Source organism: Watersipora subatra, chromosome 10 (assembly GCF_963576615.1).
Source record: "Watersipora subatra chromosome 10, tzWatSuba1.1, whole genome shotgun sequence".
Lineage (NCBI taxonomy): Eukaryota > Metazoa > Bryozoa > Gymnolaemata > Cheilostomatida > Watersiporidae > Watersipora > Watersipora subatra.
Genome location: NC_088717.1, coordinates 34,212,807 through 34,238,145, shown reverse-complemented (window position 1 = coordinate 34,238,145; position 25,339 = coordinate 34,212,807). Strand labels below are relative to the sequence as shown.

At 33.1% G+C, this 25,339-nt stretch overlaps 2 protein-coding genes across 4 annotated transcripts in view; both read right to left on the bottom strand.

Moving 5' to 3' along the window:
• LOC137406288 (mucin-21-like) overlaps positions 1 to 2,217 on the bottom strand; it is a 31,499-nt gene extending 29,282 nt beyond the window's left edge. For 2 of the 3 annotated variants that reach the window (XM_068092834.1, XM_068092837.1), the window contains exon 1: positions 2,113 to 2,217. The gene's annotated coding sequence lies outside the window, so the exon portion shown is untranslated. The remainder of the gene's footprint in view (positions 1 to 2,112) is intronic. The other variant, XM_068092835.1, reaches the window with a different exon arrangement.
• Positions 580 to 25,211, bottom strand: LOC137406993 (putative methyltransferase NSUN7). Its single transcript, XM_068093593.1, has 15 exons — positions 25,207 to 25,211; positions 24,092 to 24,258; positions 21,848 to 22,044; positions 18,566 to 18,711; positions 17,992 to 18,178; positions 14,539 to 14,758; positions 12,984 to 13,127; positions 12,799 to 12,900; positions 10,401 to 10,645; positions 9,258 to 9,491; positions 7,079 to 7,232; positions 4,145 to 4,281; positions 2,113 to 2,141; positions 822 to 921; positions 580 to 609 (listed from the first exon to the last, which is right to left on the bottom strand). The coding sequence occupies exons 1-15, from the start codon at positions 25,209 to 25,211 to the stop codon at positions 580 to 582; spliced, it is 2,097 nt and encodes a 698-aa protein (XP_067949694.1).
• Between the last annotated feature and the right edge of the window lie 128 nt (positions 25,212 to 25,339).

The window sequence follows — 25,339 nt, the reverse complement described above, 5'->3', positions numbered from 1 at the left end:
TGGATGTTTATTATATGGCGTATGTTTATGCCAATTGGTTTAATAACTGCAAACACCACAATAAGATAATCTCACATATGTTTAGTGTACTGCTGAATAGCTCCCAATTTCTGATAGGCTATTCATTTGTTTAACTTGCACAAGCTTTATATAGGTCATTAAATAGGGTCAATATACATGTACATGCTGGCCACATGAAAATCTTCTTCACCGATACAAAATTTTGAAAAGGTTTTTATTGTTTACAAAATTTTTCACATGTTTGTTTTAACAGCTTTGAGTATTTTATGATATATCACACTGGTCAGGCGTCCTTAGAATAAATTAGTTAGAACAATTGTTTATAATATAGAAGCAACTGGCTTAAAAGCTGTCAGCCATTTCTCAGTTTCTAATAGCAGCAATGATGCAAAAAGTTCAATCACGCATTACCTGCATACATTCATTATATTTTCATAGCGTTGATAGTTCAGGTTTAAATCTGTGCGCACATTCTGTTACCGCGGGATGTTTCAGTGTACATTTGAATGTTGTGCATTAATGCATGTGCTTTTTTTGAAAAAGATAAGGAATTCTAGGCTAAAGGTCATAGCTAGGCACTCCTATATCCTGCAAACATGGTGATTGTGTTACATGATAATGGTTAGAGCAGGGTACATATCCTCTCTCAAACAAACCCCCATCCCTCGTACGACTGACAAAAATGGTATGTAGCCTTGCTGCATAAAGTGTACTATTCTAATAAACAACATTATATGCTTTTAGTTATTTTTTCAAGATACAGATCTACATATCATCAAACATTCCCTTGGCAAATATACCAAGTTCCTAGTAGCGTCATCTGGAGGCACTGGTGCCAAAGCGGCACACCAGGCTGACAAATGCATCCTGTTTCCATTTGGCCGTAGCACACTATACTTTCTATAGTAGAACGATAGTTATGAGACGCTATATGTGTAGACACATTTCTACAAATTAAGTAGCCTAAAATTAGGATCTATGCGCACTCACAAATGTAACATCATTGTTTGCTAAAGCAGTTTCCATGACACAAAGATGGTGCATCAGACGGGTGTTTCATTTTGAAGCAATGAAGCTGAACCGCAGCAGAAAAAGAGACACGTCTGTTTCTATGATGGCAGTGCAGCACCAAAAGAGAGTGTGTCGTTACCAGATTGCTGTATAAAAACTTAGTAGGTACAATTCAGTTTCAACAGCTTTCGATAAGGCAGCCCAGAAAAAGCTTTTTTGTTACTAAAGCCAGGAGAAATTGTCAAGCTGTAACACTATACTAGACAGAGTAAGTTGTCATCGGCTGAAACAAGACCATTGGGTAGATACATAGACGTTTGTTACCACAGAGAGGCATATAGTTTTATACTCTGCAAATACTCTATAAGTACTCTAAATACTCTAAGTGTCTCCGCAGCTAACTGGAGAGTTGAGATGAAAGATCTTACAGATTCTATAAGTTAAACCTTAAGATGTGCTCCTATCAACCTGATGGTTTAGACATTTTGACATGTTTGAACTGATGAGTCAAGGCGAGTTGTTGATTTAAGATTGAAGTTTATACAAATGGAAAACTATTTGACACTCTGCAAAATTTGTAAAACACTTACTAAAATCAAGCAAACTGACATAACTCACATACATGTATATTGTGTTGATGACCTTGATTTATGGCCAACAAATTATGTGGTACTTATGTGAAACTTATGAGACAAACTATGTGAAACGTATGTAAAACTTATGAAACAAACTATGTGAACAAACCATCAAGATGAAATCCTTTCATGTTTATAAGTTTTATAAATCAATTAAGTTCAGTATTGTGTGACCTTGGCAATTGAGCTTTGCTAACCAATCAAGGCTGTAGTTTTGCTAATTGTCATATATTTTTGTTGTTATTTACTATTTCACCAATTATACTAACGTCTTCAGAATTTTGAAAAGTGTCATTTCTTTCCAAAAAAAGTTCATAATCACTTATCATATGACTCACCCAACAGATTAAAAAACTTTAGCTATTATCAACAACAATATTACAATGCTAAAAAACTGAGCATATTTTACCACAACACTTAAATCATTTGATCGCGAACGACTCACCTGTTGCTGATGACAAGGCAGCCACTTTTCTGCTTAATCATTCAATGACATCGAGCCAACTATCACTCTCGTCAACACCGCACTGTGAGTTGCCGCTTCAAGCGTGTGGCTATATATGACAGGAAGAAGTACTTGGCTATTGTTATGATTTTTAATGATAGCCTATGGGTCATAATTGTTTAGGGTTTGTTATAGGCTAATTGAAGAAAATTGTGAGGATAGAAAGAAATTGAGGTACGGGAGAATAAAAACACAGGATATAGTTGTTAAATGGCTAGCAAATGGAAGCAAAATAATAGAACTTTTTTATTAAATGATTTATTGATGACTGCTACAGCATTAATTTTTTGCATGCAGTCTAAACTCTGCATTATTTTACAGTCAACAATAGGATTTTTCTAATTAATCTTCAATGCTAAGAAAGATGATTTTAAAAGGTGTTCCGTTTATTTGGAGCAAAGGCTATGAGAAATGCATAGCATGTGGTCTAATTGAGGTCAAATCTAAAGCATTCAATGTATAAAACTAACAAAGCACAATTATCTTTTTCCCATTCAAATTACATACTTGACTGAAAGCTGATTGTAAGGCACAACAAGAGCAGCTCCCTAGTACATTCATTAAACTGGCTCTTTAGGCACACTCTAAGGAGCCGCTTGGCTGATGAATACTTTTTGGCAGTAGTGAACGTTTACATAGACCATAGCTCCAGTCATCATAACAACGTAACTCAGTGTTTGGGAGTCGCTCTTCAGTCTGTGTTTATGGATTCTAAAGGTTCCTATCACAATATTGCAATAATAATAAGACGCTTGAAAGTGTCAGGGTGGTAGCGTCTGACTTCCAACCATGGAGTTGGTGATTCGAGCCCTGCTTAATGCCGATCTGACAAAAAGCTCTCAGCAAGCTTTCAATCCTAAATTGCTGAGTCTTTCAAATCTAAACCATTACTTGGAGGCCCGTGTACTACACTGACAATATGGGCACATTAAAGATCCATCTCTGTCCCCCCCCCCCCTGCACATAGGGCAAGTGAAATGGCTACCTGGCTCTGTCAGACTGGGTATGTTTCAAAATGCATCCCTTCAGGTTAATCTGACAGTTCCAGAAGAAGCCCTTGATGTGTTAGGACTACCCAAGGTAGCTTATAAAAAATTAGTCCTGGCGGTGTGTTTCTCTACTAGAACATGAGAACACTACTAAACATTGTCACTACATGACAGAAGCGTGCCGTTACAATAGGAAACTTGAAGCTCATCTATAAAGTGACACTGTAACTTACACCCAAAATGTTGTTAACTAAACTTATTCAAAACTAGTGCCCTGTAAGATATCATCAGGTGTAATAGTTATACGTACAATTATTCCACAGGTCAGCATTGTAATTAAATAGCGTAGATGGAAGTACGACTGGTTGCTAAGCCTAATGTCCGAGTTTGATTCTTGCAAGGTGATTGGTTTTTTACTAACTTTTAGCATGGCTTTTGACAGACAGACGGACAGATAGACATATGAACAGACAGATAGACAAATGCAACTCTTATTATAGCAAACACTCAATGCTGTTTAGAGTTATCAAAAATCCTGAATGAGAAAAGTATATTCGACGATTTGTTACATTGGTGAAACTCCTTGAGCTCAAATAGTAGCTCTATGGATTACACATTTAACAATAAGCAGTCTTATTTTAGCCCATGGGCTTGAAGCTAAGGTAAAATTAGTCAAAATTTATTAAGAATAAATCAAAATAAATAATATTAATAATATCTAAGTAACTAGCACTTTTTTTCAACGTGTTGCTAAATATCACAGGCAGCTTACTTATTAAGAATAAATTGATGATTTTTAAAAATTAGGCTAAAATCTAAAAATTTAGTACATGGATTAAAGCGAAAGCTTTTAAAATCATTGTTCACAAAGCCAAACAAAAAAAATCACTAAAATCTTAAAACATTGAAGCTCAAAAAATCTAGCATTTCACTAATTTCAACCGTTTCAATGACATCAATAAAAGTGTCAACTGTTAACTTACATTCCGATCTTTAAGACAGAAGCTTCTGTAAACCATGTTACACGGTAAAATGACATCCCTGCATCTGATAGTCTTGCTCTCTTTGAGAGCCTTGGCAGAGGCTAGACTGATGGTCGTTGAGGACAGCACATGTACAACTGCAATAGACTGTTTGCCTCTTAATGTCATAGTCCTTTGCAATAGTACAAGTCGGACTTGTTTTCCCTATCAGGTCTATTTAATTACAACCTGTTGTTCCTAAAATTTAGTTATTTTATAGTTCGACTATCAACTACCTGTGTATTTAATGCACTTTCAACAGCTAATTAAAACTGATCACTCGATAAAATTTATATCCAAGTTACCAACTTAAACTAAATATTTTCCTATTTGTTTGGCTTGTTGCATGAGTTATGATCAGCATATAAATGCCCGATGAGCTCTAATGTGTTTTTAGGCATTCGCTATCTAAAATACTCAACTCATATATCTTATTTGCTTGGCCATCTATTAAATTCCTACTTTTCTAGAAAATTCACCCCATGTTATACTAAACACCGTTACCTTGCCAGTATACATTGTAGAACAGCATTCCGCAAAACAGTTTTTTTCGAAAACACATAGTTTTACTGTACTATTCTTTGTTTTCTTTCTGTTATTTGTGTTTTTCTGTTATTCTGGTTCACTGCTACTAAGGAATGTTAAACATGTAGCTCATTATTGCAGGCAGCTTATTTATTAAGAATAAATGTTAGATTTTAAAAAAATTAAGATAAATATCCAAAAATTTATTATATTGATTAAAGCAGGCTTTTGAAATTGTAGCTTATAAAGCCAAACAAAAAAAGTTAAAAACATAAAACATCAGAGCTCTTATAAGGTTTTATTTCACTGATTTCAACAGTTTTAATGACATCAATACGACTGTCAACTGTTGACTTACATTTCGACTTGCAAGACAGAAACTTTTGTATTTCTGTAATAATTTGCTTTGAACGGTCTTGATAGGTGGTAATAAAGCTCATATCTATCTTTTTTGTTCAACTCAGCATAAGCAAACTTTTAGAAAATCTTTAGCAAACAGTAATAAGAATAATAATAAAAATAACACAACATTTAATAATAGTTTAGTTTGTCATCAAATACTTTTATCCCAGTTGTTGTTGATGAATCAGTCATTGCTAAGTAGTTACTAAGTTATTTGTCAATTTTACGCTAATTTTTCTAACAAACATGGTCGATCTGTGCAGAGAACAAATATCAGTTGCAAAAAAGACGCAGACTGTAAATTGGCAATGAAGGGAACTATATCAGCTGACTACTATACAGCTGCGGAACAAAATATGCTAGCTTCTGTGCTGTGTGGAGATGACTCCTTCTGTCAGTGTAGGCAGAACTTTGCTATTAGCACTAACAACAGGGACAGATGTCTTCGTATATCTTTGTGTAAGTATATTAATAAGAATTAGAGAATGCTAAATGAAAGACTTTCTCAACACGTGTGATACAGACTATTCGCTGCTGACTCTTGACAGTTGATTTACTATTTGCTATTCGCTGCTGACTCTTGACAGTTGATCATTGATTTTTTACTATTGATCTATTGATTATTGTATATTGGCTTTTTCTTCTCGACTACTGACTATCAAATATTCACTATCGACTGTTGACAATTGATGTTTGATTATTGATTATTGGCTATTGACCACTGACTATAGGCTGTAGACTATCGACTACTGACAATGTTTTATGCTCAAATACATGGTCAATTTCTACGTAGATCTAATCTTGCTGCCTTTTATCTATACGATATTTTAGGGTAAGTATTATAAATCTATTGTTTGTTTTTTAATATTTGGAGTTAATTTTTATTTGTATAATTTCATACACAACACTAATAGCTACATGTTTTAGCAAATCAAACAAAGAATTTTTTTTTCCTATAAATCTATATGATTTTAGTAACTAACTTTCAAATTCAAATTTTTCAAATTTTTAGGTTTTTATTCAAATTAAAATTATGTTGCGTTATATTTCCTAGTGCTTTGAACTTTTGTAAAAGATTTTACTTCACCCATTTTTTTCATTTCAAGAGAAAGTTAAGCTTTAAGAAAAAATACACAAGCCCTTTGACTAAAACCATGATGAGTGTGGGTAGTCTATCAGATGTTGAAAGAGATACACTTGGATACGGGCAGCTGCAACAACTTCTCATTATCTTCTGTGTTTTATTTATCTTGCCAGCTAGAAGCTACTGCTTATTCATTATTTGCATATCAACAGTTCTAATTAGCGAAGCTTTGTTTTTCTGGCTAAGTTGGTTACTGAAGGAAAATCAATTGTTTTTTTTTCAAGTGGTTGGTCAAACTTTGAAGAATCAACTGCTGGCAATAGGCTTTTGCTTTAGTAAGAGCATCAACAACCTTTTGACCTTTGTTCTAGAATGTACTATCACAAACAGTACTAAATTGGTAAAAGTAGATACCCATAACAGGTAATCTATGTTTTTGTCTTTGAATTGCAATTAGTAGTGCTCATCTCAAGTAAGTGCTAAAATGCTCAAACTGAAGTGACTCAAACTAAAATGCTCAAACTCAAAGAGTGCCAAATAATTTTACTATAATAAGAGCCATGCCCATTTAAAACCAAGTTTAGAGGTTAGAAAATAAATTGCGTTCAATAGGATTTTAACTCGTGGGTATCGGCTTGGTGGGCAAACAATGTCATTTACGTTTATTGATCGCCTAGCCACCTTTGAAATGATAGAGCAGTCAGTTATTAGGGTGATAGCCAGCAATAACAATATTAGTCAAGTGCTACATTGGTGCCGCAGTGTTAGCTGTCGCATATTCTGTGCTGTCTTTAGGTTGGCTGAGACCTATAGTTTCAATTAACACTGCCTATTACGGCACTCTTGGCACAAACCAACTAGTTTCCTCTATTGTACTAACAGACCCATGCTGTTATCTTTAGACTGGGCATAACTCATAGCTCCATTAGCTAGATCAACATAAAACTTGTTTCCTTTTGGCACAAGAGCGGCAGACCAAAGCTTAGAGACACGGTAAAAGCTGAAGATGGTTAATGACTGGCACCAAAATGATCGCAGCTAGCAACATCAAGCGTAGCATTCCTCCAGTGTCTAATGAAGCATGAAGATTGTGTTTATTTTTCTAAAATGTTTGACCATAATTACAAGATGCCAAAGTTAATGATCCAACACTAACACTCTTCTACGGCTCACTAATTTATTTTTTTGGTTGAAAAAGTCCCTTTTCCCTTTCATCCAGGTCATTGCCAATTCTATTTTGTATATTTACAGTAGTCACAGCCGCTTCAGACAAGCTTGTTCTGACATATCAGATATATGAGAAGTACGGCCCAATATTTGTCATAGCCTTAGTGTCACTTCTTACGGGAGGATGCCTCGGTACTATGGCTCATGCCATTCTCGATAAGTTATGTCCCTAATCGCAGTGTCTCTTCAACGTTCAACTGTAAACAAGCAGCTCCTTTCATATATGTAAATAAAAACAATGGCTGATGCAAACTATGCGGAAAAATATTATTATAAGAAGTAAAAATATTTCTATCCTAATTTTGTTTTCATGTTTTTGTGTTTTCCATTGTCTATATATTGTTATAAACATTCCTGTCAAAGCAAATGGGAGTTTGGTTTAAGGCTAACCAACAATATTGATTCATTATTAATGCGCTACACCTTATGAGTGTCATTAGTTTATATTGAACACAGCCTGTTGAAAATGCTGGCAGCAGGGTAAGATGCCACAACTTCTAAAAGTTTGTTATAAAACCTAAACCACAGCTCTTTCATTAAAGGAGAGGTATTTTGTAATTTTTTAACTTAACAATTAGAAAATTTGAGTCTATGTATTTTATCTACTTCGGTTTTAGAGGTAAATGGTTTTTCAACACATCTTATAGCATTACAGTACATAACTGCTGATAATGCTCGTTAATAGGCATACAAGAATACTGTAATCATCTCAGCAATCGGAGAGTTATCTTACCATCTCTACATATAGAGTAGCTGACTCTTATTTTTACTATCTCATTTTATGCATGTTTGGAGTTGTCAGTAGCTCACTATCAACAAAAGATGTTTATAATGGTAATTGTATTTTCAGTGAGAGTCTTAGCTACTTAATTTTTATATTAAAAATGCCTGTATGTCTGTATGTCTGCTAAGAAAACTAATATCTTGCTAAGCTTACATAGCGTCTACAATCTTTCAGTACTAGTGATTTCAATATGCACCAAAAGCACATATAGGAAAGTCCCAGCTGTCTGATATATTTTTGGAAAAACTAGGACAACATTATTGTATCAATAATTAGTGTTCAAATACCAAACATTTGTAACCTTTGGGTTAAGTTATCAAGAAATGTCATATATCATATTTACTTAAAGTTCTTATTTACTTAACTTCATCTGGTTTAATAAGAAATATAGAATTATTTGCATTGTGCAGTCTTCAACTTAACAAACTAGGAACTTATGCATGACATTGGTCAACTCTGATACGTGAAAATATTGGCCTTAGTACCAGCAAAACACAAAACTACTAGTACTCTACCAACATCTGAATTTAGACACTAAAAGCTGTAAGACTCAGTCTTCTCAGCAATTGCACAAAATTAGGCAACAAAAAATAGTTGTAAACAATTTTCACTAAGTAAATAGTTATTAATTGCAGCATTCAAGACCTGACTGAACATGCCTAGTTCTTACTTTCTCTTCTTTATACTAAAACCAACATTTTTGAGAAAAAATATAGTTGTTATAAATATGCCAGTAAGTGTAGTATAACATTAACACTACACTTTTAAGATAGTTAAAAGCACGGTTGTAGTCACTTGTATGACGATAAGTAAGACTGAACTGAAAATACCAACATGAATTTTTTTTATCTTTGAAAAGTGAGTCACTCTAAGAACATGAGCAATTTTTGTCGATAAACATTATGTTTAAACTATTGTTCATAATATTACTCATTGGTATTGTAAAAACTATTATGCAAGTCTTGCTGGTCCTGAAATCATCTGAGCTTTGAACAGAATGCGATTGGATAACAAAGAGCTCAAAATTGCATAATTCTTTCCTTAGTTGTTACACTCGCACTGCTACTAGAACCAAATGCAATGACTCGCTTTGGTGATGGTGGCTTTCGACCTCGCCTTTTCGAATGCCCGCTGCTAGATGATTTCTTATGCTTTCCTTTTGATTTCTTGACCTTTAGCTTAATTGTGTCTCCTTCGGCAGCTCCTCCATCTACATCCTCATTCAGTAAACCAGTGGCTGCCGCTCTTTGCAAAATAGTTTGGTGACCTTCCTTGGTGTTCTCAATCTGCAAAGTAAAATTTCACTAAAAGAAACCAGGAGACTTTGACAACACATTGTAGCAACTCATAAGCCATTATTTAGTAAACTTTCATCTAAAAAACTATTGTTTAATATTAAGAGGCAATAAACTTATTTTTTGTCTAAATCGTATGACCAGTAGAAGTTTTGAGTTAGCTGGTATATATTTATTGTAAGTATATTGTCGTGATACACGCTGTGTTTTGTTTTGGGTAATGAACCATGCTTGATAGCATAATTACCTCATGCTTAAAAAAATTACAAGAAAACAATTTGTTTATGAAAACATAGATATTACACAGGCTATTTTTTTGCTTGTTCTACTTATTCTGTTTTATCTTCATCATCCACAATCGTTGCTTCTTTCTCTCTAAAACGGATTTTTTTTTCACTCTTTCTTTTATTCTCCTTACCAGGTTTTATTTTGCAACTATTTCTTAGGCCTTAATTGACTCTCTATTTTTTCTCTCACCCTCTGTCCATCTCTTTTAGCATCTTTTCATCTTTAGCCCTCTCTATTGCTGTCATTTTTCCCTTCTCTCGTATTTTGCCCTTTCACAAGCCCCCTTTTATCGGTTTCAATTTTGCCTCGTGTTTTTCAACCCTCCTTTTCTCTATCAACCTTCCTTCTTCTTTCTCACTCACTACATTCCATACCTTCTTTTTAATCATTCTCATTCCTTTTTAGCCCCCTACTATTCACTCATTTTTTGTGTTTATATTCACATAGAATGTTGGCCTTAAGTTACTAACTAGTGTTTGTCACAATCAATTGGCACTCCTTAATTAAATTGGCATCCAACAACTTTTTGATGAATCAATTCAACTAAGTAGGTAACAGCAGCAGTATGTTTAGCGTTAGCTCATAATTTGAAAACCAGGATGCCAATCCTACCTCTTTTGTTACCATTGCCACAAAGCAACCATTAGCTTGTTCTGTTGGAGGCTGCTTATAATACTTCTGGCTGCCTCCCTTTTCTGCCAATTTGTTGTCAAACTTGAAAGACGGTGGAGTTACTCTATAGAGATGTTTTCTGTTTTCTTCGCTGTTGTAGGCTTCAATAGCCCGCTGCACAACTTTTTCATTTTCTGCGTCAACGAGGGACCGGGTGATAAATATCACGGCCTGCATCTTAGGAACTGCAGCAGAGTATGAATTATGGTATTGTTTAAGAGAAAATAGAGGTGATTGGAAAAACATCAGTTCTTAAGATATTAAAAGCTCACCAAAATGTCTAGAAACATCTAAATTTACATATTTTAAAATACCTGCGAAAGTTTAGCAGATAGTTTATCAGGTAATAATTGAAAAAAATTCTAAAAATTGAGTTACTTGTAGCACTTTTGTGAGATATAACTTATTGTTCTCTTGCTAAAGAGTAAAAGCCAAATATACTAATTTAAAATTTGCAGAAGCCGTTTTATAATTTTATCTTTGTTTTTTTATGTTATTATAGTCCATTATTAAAATTACTAATTGTAGAAGTGAAAGATGTACAATTCGTCAATAGATCAGAAAAATATAATAAAAGTGAAGTATTTATCTCATGGTCTCATGACAAACATGACATAGAATAGATAACATGAACGAAAAAGATTTAAACTTTAAACTTTAGAAATAAATTATACTACTGTTGCGCCAGAAAAGCAAAAAAGCATAAATTTCAAACACTAGCTGATTGAAAAATAGTATAGGTCTGAGAGCTGGTAACATTGATGTATTTACAATTGACCGTCTCAACCAATTTCCTGCTTGGTATGTATTCAGAGGTGACAACTCCTTAAAATGCTTAAGTCTATGAGGTATTAGAGCTGTTACAAACAGCTTTGTCATATTAATGTATTGTTATAGTCAAACACTTTCTAAAAGGCCAGTAAGAATTCCTAGATTGAGTGATTTCCTAAATTTAGTGACACATTTGATACACGCCGCCGCGCTACTCTGATGAGCAAATCACCATTTTGTTCTTTCTTTCATTGACCGCAATCACCTTTATTATTTTATCATAACTTCTATGACCTTATCGGCTCGGTACACGACTCGTGAATAAATGTCTATTCAGATTCGTTCAGTCACACCTTTAGGGCCGCTTTAATACGCTTCAATGCGTATTTGAAAACTTGATTGCCATATAATGTTGCTTATAGGTCATGATCTTTTTAACGAGTCCACCAATATCTATGTCAACTGCACTTACACTTCAGTATGATGAACTTACAAAATGCTTTGTTACACTGTTTTGATAGTGCCAGTAATAAGAGTATTAGCACCCTCAGTCTTCTCCCTTCACCCTTCTCCCCTCCCCCCCCCCCCCGCCCCCACCCATGTCGAAGGAGGGCTGACTAATAAAGTTAATTAGGCTAAGTTATAAGAGATGCAACTGTCAACCATATATGGAAGTAAGTGGTGTGCATATCCCTTATAAAAGCAGACTTACATGTAGGCCAGCTCTAAATTAATAGGTTTTTACCTGTTTAAAAATCATTGTTTTACTTTTTAGGAAGTATTTATAGTTGACTGAATAATAAAATAGAATCTCATTTTTTATTTCACACTGATGTTCATTTGTCTCACCGTCTTTGATGATTTTTAGAGACAAAAATATGAGTGTTTAACTTAAGTAATTTTTAAAATTATATGTATTTGCAACAATTTAAGGCCTGCTAGCACTTTTCAAATCAAAGATTTATACATATATGCGCTGATCTCCTATTACTTCATGCCTCAGCTTTGAGGTTGCCATGATTTGCATGTCTTAATAGCCTCGATTCTGTAATGCATGGCACAAGATAAGTAGGGAGTCACCCTTAAATCAACAACCTAAAGTTCAATATTAAGCTTAAAACAACCCAAATTAATGAAAAGAACTTAATTATTATAGCCCATAAGCCTCCTATATTAACCACTAAATTGAAAACCAACAAGTGTTTGAGTAGCTTTTCGTTTATCAAAAAAACGTCAATGAAAATTGTTTATGAAGGATGTTAGGATCCCATGATCTCTTTGCAGTATTTTTCAAACTGGTTGAAAACTTTCCTTGTAAGTAAAGCCATGTGGTGAACCAATTATTCAAATTTTAGGTTATAACTTGGTTTTAGACAAGCTACTTGTAGCTAGGGAAATAGAAACGGCATCTGGTCAGATGTATGCCTATGTGAACGCTTGACACTTATTTGCAGTTTAGATATTTACTGTCAGAGCTGGTCTCATGAACAGCAGTAAATGAGAGATTAGTTTTATTGGAACTTACTGCCTGTAAGTTCCAACAAAAATAAAAACAAAATTAACTTACATTTTATAATGTGTCGGAAGGAAGTGAGGTTTGCTCTGGTCATAGCATTTATCTTATCTGGTGAGGGCTTGCCGAGGGACAGGTCTTGGAGGGCAGATACATCTGAAAAATCACTCGATTATTAGTGTATAACATTGGGCAATGAATAAGCGGTTACGTGTCATAAGAGTTTAAGTGGTAGTTACCTTCTCCTTCTGTGATAACGAAGCTAACTGGATCAAGAACTGCAGTCTTACTGCACTGTCCGTGTATCAGAGCTATTTTCACATGTTTGAGTCTCACGTCATCATAATCTATCCTATCCAGAGGTTCTTCGATCACCTTCACATCTACGCATAAAAAATCACTGGAGAGTTAAATTATAGTACAGTATGCTATATTATATTTTGTTTTTTTGTATAATATATTATATGATATGAAAATATATTCTATTATACCATCATATTACACTATATTATATTATACACTATATTATATTATATGATATGTTATTGCATTACAATATATCTTATTGGAGTATATTATACTACAAATTTGTTTTGTGGTTGTCTACATTGGGCTGTTACAGTATACTACTATTTTATATAAAACATACATACCAAAATATGTAATGATGCCTTCTATAATTATGGATACTGTGAGAACTTTTTTATTTTTACAGAGTTATTACAATTTAAATACAATCATGAAAGTTTGTTCATATAATCAGTTGCGTTTAAGATAAACACACCAGAAGGTTATGTGGAACCAACGCAGCCAATCATGTGGAGCTATAAGTATGAAACCAGCAAACTCAATCACATTTCTTTATTTTCTAGGCTTGAGTGATTTTTATGGACCAAAAGTTTCTACTACTGCTCTTAATAGTTCTTAATTTTATAAGCCAGGAAGGAACTTATTTACTTCTAACTCGTTAAGTTTTTCATTTATAAACATAGCAGCAGCTGTCATATTTTGGTTTTTATATATTTTACAAATTGCTATGGTTTAAACAATAGTATGCAAACTTTATGATTGACTATGCTGCCAGGTAACACAAAAATGATGGCAATTAACATATCACAAGAGTCAATCTTGTTTTGCATTAAAACTTTCTTGTTTGCTCAGAAAAAAATTCTACATATATACAAATGTCACTGATCAAGTTGAATGTCTAAAATATTATGCATTTATGATGAGTAGATTTTTAAGTATTGTTTATTCTGCTGTAAGAATAAGCCAAGGTTCAGGAGCAAAACCCGATTGACTTTTTTCTTACTATCTAGGTCCTAGGAGACAGGAGAAGCTGAATAATCCTTTAAGAAAGCAGGTTTTTGGGCTATAGATAGTTGGTTGTATAAACCAAACTTTGAACCTTGTCAGCTTGCCAGGCCTATTGCATTATCTACTTATCCAATTATTTGTAATACTAATTAATACAGTATGAGCAGTCTTAATTGAATATACCCAAGCCAAACTAAAAGCTGTCTTCTCGTGATAGTAAGTACTGATAACTCTAGGCCATTTGCCTAGGATAACTAGTTGCAGTGCAACATAATAATTCATACACAAAAATAACTTAGGAGGTTTGTAGCATCATAAAAGATTTGTTAAATTAAGTTTTGCAAAAATTAGTATGTTTCAGCTAACACCTGCAATTAAATTAGTTTTTTAATAAAAGTCATAGCTGTTCATAAGTTATTGCAAAAGTCTGTACTAGTACTAAAATCACTGACAACAAACCATAATAGTTCTACTCACTAGATGCCTCCATTCTGTCAAGATTTGCTTGTACCTCCATCTTGTGAGCAGGAGAGCGAATTCCAAATAGATATATGTGACCAGACTTTTTAGAGAAATTCATGAGACTAGATAAATGTGCTGCAGTTAAGCCAGAGTTTGAGTCAACAAGCAGAATATCTTCACTTCCAGTATTGAGCAGAGGTATCACTGACTGAGGTCCAAACAGTGATGTCTTGTCCTGTAAGATTAATAAAATTGTACAACTTGAAAAACGAAGGGACCTTTTTAGTTTATAATGGCTACTAATAATAAGCTTGATGATGCAACAGATTGTGCTCATTATCAAACAGATAGCCAGCAGGTTGATTTTTAAGAGTCTGGTTTTCAGGAACCAGATATAGTTCGAAAATCAAATATTTTAGTAACCTTGATGAACGTGCGAAGCATATGCTTGCGAAGCTTGCATAAATTCAACCCCAAACATGTGGAGATGCCTACCGTTCACACAGACAGACAAACATACAGCAGTAGAGTAAAATCTAATAATATAAACTTTACTAGCATGTGCCACATGTTGGAAAAACATATGACATGGTTTTATGAAGAGTTGAATAAACTAACTTTGCCTAAAGTTGGGATGTTAGATGTTGCTAAATTTATGCGTTTCTAGCTGTTTATCATGTAGATTCTTTTTAAATGGATGTGTGCGGATGGACTGCGAGGCTTAACTATGCATGTAGTCAATACATGGCTAGATATCCCTTAACTACGCAGGTAGTTGATGCATATTTTTGGGGCTAACTATCTTTTAGCTTTTCAGGGATTAGCAGTTCTCCCTTAGAGGAAAAAATATGTCAGTTCACTTTTTTGGGAATGTAAAACTCAAGCAGCAAGCGCGTGCCAATTCCGCCCAATTTTATTGCTAAACGCACATTGGGTAGTTAAGGTCAGCATTTATAACTATTGCTGTGTTTTAGTTTCTTTCTTTTTCTGTAGGTAGTTATTGCATGTTACTTCTTACCTAAGGTTTGTGCAGAACGCTGTTAACGGTAAATTGATAGTACAGCGTTTGCTAGATATTTTAAAATACAGATCTGATTGTGCCAAGCAAATAATACAGCACTCTAATTGGTTATACGGCTTCTATTCACTCTTGGCGTCAATAGTTGTTGTCTTCCTGCATCCTGTTGCTGCTCCACCAGGCAGGACATTTGTATACAAGCTAGAGGTTAGTTATAGTGCCGAGACAAGATCAAAAGTATGCAATTAACACCTAGCTTAACTACAGCAGTATTTTACATCGTATTTACAATGTATATATGATAACTTTTTATGTTTAAAAGTAGTCCTAAAAGTTTTAAAACGTGGTATAAAGCTAACTTTTGGAATAACTTTCATTTTTTCAATGTCGACATTGATGTGGTAAGAGATTATTGCCATTCCTATCAATTACCTTACAATTTAAAGGTTTTTAATTAAACCAGAGTTTGCAAGGGCTAGCAGCACTTGTTTGAATTCAATTCTGAAAATGAACTTCGTTGCTAACATTTGGTGTTGTTTAATTGTAATTTCTGTGGTTTTGTTTACAATTGAATTAGCTGCTGGCACAAAGATAATGTAAAGATTCAATTACAAATGCTAAGATGTCTAAAAAATCTAAAGATTTTGTTGTGCCTGACAGGAAAAAAAAAGGGAACTGGGCAACACCACTCAGTTGTGGCTCTTTGGTCAAAGTTACATCATTGAATTTTCTTTACAGAATTTCTGCTGCTAGACAGGCTCAGCTGCTGCGTGAAAATTTATGGGTGATTTTGTGAGACAAGAAACCTTTATTATTTTGCCAGTGAGATAAATGCGGGAAAGCTCTAAAGAACTAATTAAATCTTCATTTTTGCATATGTCTAAAAAATTAGGCAAACTATTTTTAGATGTTTATGTTTTGTTGAGAAGAATATGCAACAAAAATTTCTACTTACTAAATTAACAGAACTTTATCAGAAAAAAATATTTTATTGTTATTAAGTGACCACACTCAAATAGTTTTGGAATTTATAGCCGGAAGTTAGGACGTCAATGACGATCAAACTTAAATTTGCAAATTTAGTTTATTTTGAATTTTGTTTCATATGTCAGTCATTATATGTTTGAGTAAGTATTTTTACAAGAATACACGATACTTTATTTATTTAATTTTTTAGCTGTAATCTTGTGCTGGCCATAATTACTTAAAGTAGCATTTGTAAGAAAATATTGGATACTTGTTGCCCATAGCCCGCTTATGTTATTGGTTTTTGTTACTCAAAGAATCATTGCGTTCTGACCATGAAACCATGAGAGTTTATTTTAATGTGTGGTGCACTTTGCTGACTGCAATGATGGCTTGACGAGGAGAGATCGGACCATAATTGCTGCTTGACTTTTATTTCAGAGTTTAAATGTTTTCGTTATTTATCAGCCAACTAACCTTGGCAATTTGCATTGGGAAAATGAGTGATTAATACATCACTTAAGGAGGGTGAAGCATTTTGTTATTACACCATCTAGACTATTTTTGTGTTAGTTGAATTCACTCAGCCTGAACTATAAAAGTCACAGAAATTTGGTGTCAAGAAAGTTTATAACATTGCTACTTTTATACAATAAATCTCTTAATCAACTTGCAGATTCCACAGTTTTAATGCTGACTAAACATAACATAAACTAGTCACAAATAAATCCATGGTTTCATTTCACTCTTATACTCAAGCAAACTTTGAACCGATTGGGAAACGCTGCAGTATTAAATACGTGAAAATACTAAATGTGAAAATCTTGATTATTTGTAAAATTAAATTTTAAAAGTATTAAGAGCTTGTTGTTACTTTAATTTAAAAGCACGTAAGCAGAAAGTAACACTGTATGAAGATATAAAATAAGGATACAAACCCATTTTTACACAGGAGAGCATTAAAACTTGTTTAGTTTTTATGAGTGTTAATGTAAACCCTTCTGTACATTCTATCATTAATTTGCATCAGACTTCATATACAATTACAAAACTGTGATGCATAATGAAATTCTAAAATTCTTACGTTAAAATTGCGTAAACTGAAAAGTAAAGTATTTAGTCAAAATTGTAAATTATAAAAGGCATAATTAAATTTGAAGTTCAACTTTATAGTTAAAGTCAATTCAAGTCAAATCAATTAATTGCATTTGCCCCATAATGGGGCATTAGAGCAATATATTTATTAAGTAACATGAGTAGATTACTCTTAGTTTTGTTTTTTTCTTTTTTTTCATTGTGATTTTTAAATTTGGTTGGGGCAATGTTGTCATTAAGGTTGAGGGTAGGATTAGGTGGAGAGCAGAACTTTCAATAAATATTGAAAGCTCTTGGTGGGTGTGTGTAAAAAAAGTGACAATATACAAAGGCCAATATACCTCCAGACTATCAGCAGTTTACTCTGCTACTATAAACAGATAGCATACTTGCAAGACAATGCATCCTTCTTGCACAAGTCTATGGCAGTTGAGGTCTGAAGATTTGTCAGAGGAAAAGACTAGGGTGTCATCGAATAGGCTATCTAGGCAGAAGTAGTTGTATGTCACCTGTTGACTTGTGTCATGCATTACTTCATAGCCAGAATTACTCAACTCCGTTATTACATAGCTCATGCTACAAAAGAGTATTCGTGTTATTAGCAGCTCTGTAACAATATTTTTTCTTTTCAGCCACCTTTTGGAAAGATTTTAAAAAACTATTTGCTCTAAGAATGCATTAAACTACCATTAGCAATTCGAGATGACATGGTTTTGCCTTCAAAGTTTTTATAAAAGGTATAAGCTACCAATAAGGAAAATGATACATTATAATAGAAATAAAGTTTTGCATTCTAAATGCATATCAAATAAATACAGTTCAGTTGTTCAATTCGAAAAGTCAGCCATCCTAATTCTGACTATTTTTGTTTGCTGCACATGCATGATAAACTAAAATTTAACCACTGTGTGAAAAATTTATTTGCACAAATACACTATATAACTATTTTTTAGAATGCCCCACCTTGTCTTATGCAGATTTACCCAGGCATAGGTGAGAAGTGTATTTGAGAGTTGCCCTTTCGTTTGTATGTTTGATGGCAGCAGATCTTCAACGCTTCGTGCTGATTCTTTTATTCGTCTTCTCGCTAGAGAGGCATCGAGCTTAATCTAAATATTAAAACATGATTATATAATGTTAGGAAGTACGTACTGCCTTTGTGATAAGCTGTGCTCTAGTATAGATGGTAAAACTGAAAAGGCAGTTCAACATTGAAAATACAAATCTTAGAAAACAAAAAATACTAAACACAAGCCAACAAACCAACTTTGGCACAGCTTTGTCTAGTCTCTACCTACATGCAGTAAGGCTGATAGGCTATGATTAAGCTAATAGGCTAGGGTTTCCTTTTAAGAGGAGTTCGGAGGAACACTTGCTAAACTTTTATTGAAATATTCTGTGTTATCAAAACTTATCAAAGAGGTACATGCTATGGAAAGTATAACTAAACCTCATTTTTCTGCAGTTCATTTGACGAGACTTCATGAAAGGTTTGTTTAACTCACTTAAAAAAGCTCTGTTGGTATGCGCGAATATGAGTTGGAGAAATTGAAGTTTTTTTATTTTGGTTGTTCCTCATTGCACCAATTTAAAAGTTTCAACGGTTTACTATTTTTAGATGAAAATTTTCATGAACAACTTTTGCTATTTAAAAAAATTTTGAAATTCCATTTTAGCTGACTTTAGCAATAGAAAATCATTTAGTTTTTTTTTATATTTTTTAATTCAGGCTCAGATTAAGCAATCTATGGGCAGCATTAAAGTTGTATAGATGGTACTAGTTTACTAGTCCATGTAAACATCATTAGTCAAGAGAAGAGAATCAATTTGTTTTTAGAACGTGAAATATTGCTGTTCTTTTATGTTTCAAGTTTTTGGAACTTTTTCTATTATTTTACATGCTTTGAAATTTACTACTGTCCTTATTTAAAAATGGGAGTGATGTCACAATAATGGAGTGATGTCACAATAATGGAGTGGTGTCACAATAATGGAGTGGTGTCGCAATAATGAAGTGGTGCCACTATAATGGAGTGGTGTCACAATAATGTAGTGATGTCACAATAATGTAGTGATGTCACAATAATGGAGGGGTGTCACAATAATAGAATGGTGTCACAATAATGGAGTGGTTTAACAATAATGGAATGGTGTCACAATAATGGAGTGGTGTCACAATAATGGAGTGGTGTCACAATAATGGAGTGGTGTCACAATAATGGAGTGGTGTCACAATAATGGAGTTGTGTCACAATAATGGATTGGTGTCACAATAATGGAGTTGTGTCACAATAATGGAGTGGTGTCACAATAATGGAGGGGTGTCATAATAATAGAGTGGTGTCACAATAATGGAGTGGTTTAACAATAATGGAATGGTGTCTCAATAATGGAGTTGTGTCACAATAATGGAGTGGTTTAACAATAATGGATTGGTGTCACAATAATGGAGTGGTTTAACAATAATGGAGTGGTGGTGAAATAGTGAGTTGGTATTCTAGGGCTGAATTAATTATGTTGGAATAGTTTTATAGCATTGCTAATAACATTTTATAAAGCCTTTATAGTCGTTACAATATTTAAATCCTATTTCTTAATATATCAACAGCAACCATTGTGATGGTCACTTTAATAGAGAAATATTTTATAACACAAGTAGTTGGCAGATCAATTAAATTAAAAACAAGTTGTTATCTATCCAACGACTGCATATAGTATATCAAGCCAAATATGTACAAGCATATTATTTCAGTAGGTTGTTTTTGAAAGTATTAATATGAGTTTTAGAAAAAATCTGGGTACGGCTTATTTTATTTTAAATCAACCAACTTATAAATACGCCTGATAGAATAAGCATATATTTAGCACTCACATTTTCTTTTTAACTTTAAAATTAAAAAATACAAATATAATTTATGAGCTAGTGCATTGGTTTAGCTGTAAATTGCGACTATAGAGCTTAGGTTGCTAGATTATCAATTTATGATTAACTTTTGAATCTGTTCTCTGCATAATTTTACAAAAGGATTTGAGCTATTTGATACCAGACTTGACTAAACGAGTAAGCAAATTTATGGTCAACCAAACATACTTTACAACATATCTAACACGGCAAACTATAGAAGACTATTGCTAAAAACAGCAAGGGAAATTTAAGTAGCAAAATGTATTTACAGTATTTAGGTAATAAGTTAATAAAAGTTTATAGAAGTTGAATTATTGAATTATTTATTGAATTACACTCATTTCATAATGTCAGCAGGAGAAACAAGCACTTTGAACATACAAAGAGATGGTTACATCAAGAACAGCCCTACAAAAGGTCGCAAGGCTGTTTTGTGGTCAGTGGGTGGGCTGGCCTCACTCCTATTTATGACTAAAGGGATGTTCCCAGTAATATTAGCCACAGGAATTTTCTGTTCTGCTGCGGATAATGGTATGTAGTTTTACAACTTCAATGTAGGCTATGCTATATTGTCAAATTATTATTTCTTAATTTAGTTCACTTATCTTTAAAACTATATGGTTTAAAGAAGTTTGATTTATTCTATGGAATAATAGACATCTAGTCATACATAGGTTGAGGGAAAACCAAATTTCTGTAGGCAATGCGCTCACTAAATTAAATTTTTGATATAACCACTTATTTGTTGACAGCAAATTTGCTGGTAATTTTATGAGAGCATAAAGGAGAATTTTTGTGCCTTTGTGTCGTATGTTGGGCTGATACTATATGCAGCTATAGTTGGTTATCAACATTTAGACATCCTTCGCTATGTACAAATACTAGTACTGTAGCACCAAACTTCACTGATAAAGCATTCAAAATATCTTCAAATTCTTTTTAATTATAAAGCGGTGGTTAAAACTGACTATTAAAAAGTTTTTAGTACAAAGAACAGAGAATAAAGTTGTTTTCATTGCTAATATTTGCATCAAGTGTACCTGAAAGCAATATTTGTGCAACATTATGATCTTTAGTTTTTTTAGTGTAATGTTTAGGAATTTTGTAAAATCTTAGTCAAAATTTTGATAAGTGTACAAAGAGTGAATTCAAGGTTTAATAACTGTCAAAAATATAATACAAAAAATGGGTTTTTAACTATTAATTTCTAAACATAAAACATAAATGCTGGTTTTTTGATTACATTTGGTATATTTATTTACATCTAAAAAATAAACGACAGTAAAAAAACAAATCAAGTAACCATCAGCCTCTTTAGAAAGCAAACACGAATGTCTCACCTTACACTCTGATATACACTGCTCTACTTCTGTCACCTCTGTGTAGGTCTTCTCACCGGAATGAAGCTCTCGAGACATGAACTTCCTCTGCATATAGTCGCAGAAGATGACGGTGACTAGAGGAGAGTCAGTGACTAACTCCGGATACTTTATATAGAAGGCAATATCCTCTAGTAGATCCTCAAGGACATACTGGTCTGCAAAGTAAAGAATGTTACTGAATGGAAAGAAGTAATCATTTTGAAGGGAATTTATTATATTAGCTTTAAAGACTCTACAGATCCGATTTAACACAAAAGGATTGGTAGTTTGCTGCCATGCACAGTAACTGTTTGATGCACGAATAATTATGGCAACAAATAAAATGTGTAAATTTGTTTTAGCAAATACTTTTGTTTCTTTTTCTAAATTAATTAAATATTTTTGAATTTTTATATACTCTTCTAATAGAGGTCTGAATGCATGAGGCTTTGTGAAGCTAAAATACAGAAAAGTAACTTTTAAAACTGTTTTACATGTTTTCTTCACAGTTCTTTGTTTAACCTTTTGGTCAAAATATTTCGTCTCATTTAGTTTGATTGCCAAACTGTTTTGTCATTGACAAACTGTAAGCCTGGAATTGTCTGAGACTTTTTTTATTTTCTATCAGATGGCCCGCAGGGAGACGTTTAAGGGGCTAGCTCTCAGTTTGAAATTGAAATTTTGAGGTCAAATATTTTAGCGGTCTGAGAAATGGCGCAGAGCTTATGCATGTGAAGGTCAAACAAACTCATTCAAATATTATGTGTGGACTAACAGACAGACACACACAATGACAAATTAGAATTTACTGATAGAGATTTATAAAAAATAGGTAGTAAAATTCAAGCAAATAGCTTTTTAAACGTTACCATGCTCAAAATTCCTATTTTTATTTTTAGAATGTATAGCTAAATTCAAATATACTTTGCTTATTTAAATTTCTTGCTTGATAGCATAGTATTTATTTTATTTCAAAATTACATTTTTAGATTGTTAAATTAGATGAAATAAACCATTTAGGCCTTAATGTGAAAAATGTTCAAAAACTAAATTTCTTCAAATTTATGTGTTAAATATATTTCGGTGAAGTTGACGATGGTGGTAGTAATTCTACCTACTCAACTGAACAATTAGTGATATGCTAGTTAAGGAAATAAAAATAGATGATACGCACCATGCAAATGGAAATTGTCAAAAAATTATGGAAGTACAATAAATGCTCCTTTACCGTAAACCTCTTTTTACGCAAACTTCACTTAACACAAAGAGCTTAAATTATGTGGAGTTTTTGTTTTGTTTTATGTAAAAAAATTCATATAACACAAAGAGAAGCCTGTACAGAATCTCAAATTATGTTTAAATAACTAAAACTCCATACTTAGCTTTCAAAATACTGTTTTTTGCTTCACTTCCATGTATGAGAGAAAATGACGCATATGGGTATCTCAAATATACATATATATACTAGTACCCTAGTTATCTAGAGTGCCATGAGAGATCATCATGTGTTAGTAAAGCAGAGAGAATAAGTAGCTGTACAAGTATTCAGAGTCCCATAAAGGTGGTCAATCGATGCAGGTCTTAGAGTGTCAGTCTATCAAGCTGAATATCACGAGTTGCAGTCTTGGTTTATTTATATCTTTTATCCTAACATCCAATACTGACATCAGAAAAATGAATAGACAGACAGATTTCGCTCTTATTGTAGTAAAATACAATTTGTTCTATTTTGTTTTGGAAATGTACAATTTTTATTGTAACATGGACTTTGCTGTCTAAGATGAAAATAAAAACAATTGATTTAAATTAATATTGTAGGTGTGTGCCCAATTCTGGCTCGACATAAAATTACGGTAATCATAAATCCTAAACCGAGTGAAAGTGATGAGGAAAAAGAGAAAAGTGGTCGATACAAACTAAAGATACCTCATTTACTGTAAGACCATAAAATTAAAAAAATATTTGTAGGTTTTTTTAAAGTAATGAAGTAGTGTTCAGGAAGATTTTGAAATAAATAAGGGAATTTAAATGCATTTTACTGTTTGTATAATGCAAAATTCGCATAAGGTAAACATTTTCGGAATTAATTATGTTGTAAGAGCATCTACTGTAGTTTTCTCTAAATCTAAAATATATTCAACATAAAGAAACCTACAACTACATTGTATTTATTAGAAAGCTAATTTTATAATATGAATTAAATACAGCTTGCAATCTACTTACATTTCAAAGCTGAAAATGCGAGTTCATACGTAGCCTTTCTATCAGCTTCTGATTCAAAGTTTATGTATGGAATTGCCTTCTCAAGGTTTTTATGCGCTTTTCTTTTCTGTGCTGACTCGTAGGAGCCGTCATCTCTTGGTTGGTGTTGAAGTACGGCGAAGACCTGGCTGGCGTAAAGGTATATAGTCTGGTCATACTTAGAGTATATGGAGGAGGTTCTCAACAGACGCCTTGATGTGCTCCTAAAGCTTAGCTCTGTAAGTACAATATTCTACATGTACATGGTAGAAAATACTAGCTTACAACGTAGGCGCATATGTGATGCTCACTTCAAAAAGTTTCTAAGCAACTATATTTTATTTACTAGTTTGCTTATTAATTAGACTTTTGGTCATTGTATGGTTTTCAATACAAAATCTTTTAAAAATAGCCGGTCACGCATTATTTGTTGTAAATTGCTTGATAATTAATTTTATTCAAAGAATATGATAAAAGCTAAAAATAAAAAGAAATTGAAAGCATTGAAACAGGTGATAATAACAATTTTATTTTAAACGGTGTAGATCTGACAAAAAACATGACATTCAAATTTTACAATTTTTTACAGCACCAATTTTCCATAATTCCAATAAAATCATATCTTCAATTGATTTCTGATGCCTATCTTTTATTCAAAGATACATTCAAATGACGCTGATTCTTAATGTAAACTGTCATCCATGTAATATACCATTTATGTCTGCACGGAGAAAACTGATAATGAGCTTTTTATACTTTTCATTGGCATAAGAGTAAAAAATGCTGAATGCGGAATTCTTTTGTAATATTTAGACAATTTTGAGCTAAAGCAAACAAAAGCTGAATTAATATCAAACTTTGCTGATTTTTTGCATTATTGTGAAATAATTCAGAATTGCATGTATTAATAAACAATTCCACTCAAATAATGAAAATTTTAAGCTATTGTGTATTTAAGTAGATGGGACCACAAGAGGCCCCCATAATTATGCTGTTGTCTGATAAACCTTATTCTATCTCAAAGAAAGTTTAAAAAGAATCACTGAAAACAGATAATAGCATGGTAATAATGTTTTAGGTACTAGCATATTGCCTACAGCATTATTTAAGTAGAAAGGTGGCTACAGTGATGTAACAAGAGCACTTTCTTTTTGTTGTTAATATATGCTGCTGATTGAGGTCAAATGCAAGTGACGATTATAAAATATTTTCCGAAGAATTAGCTCTTTC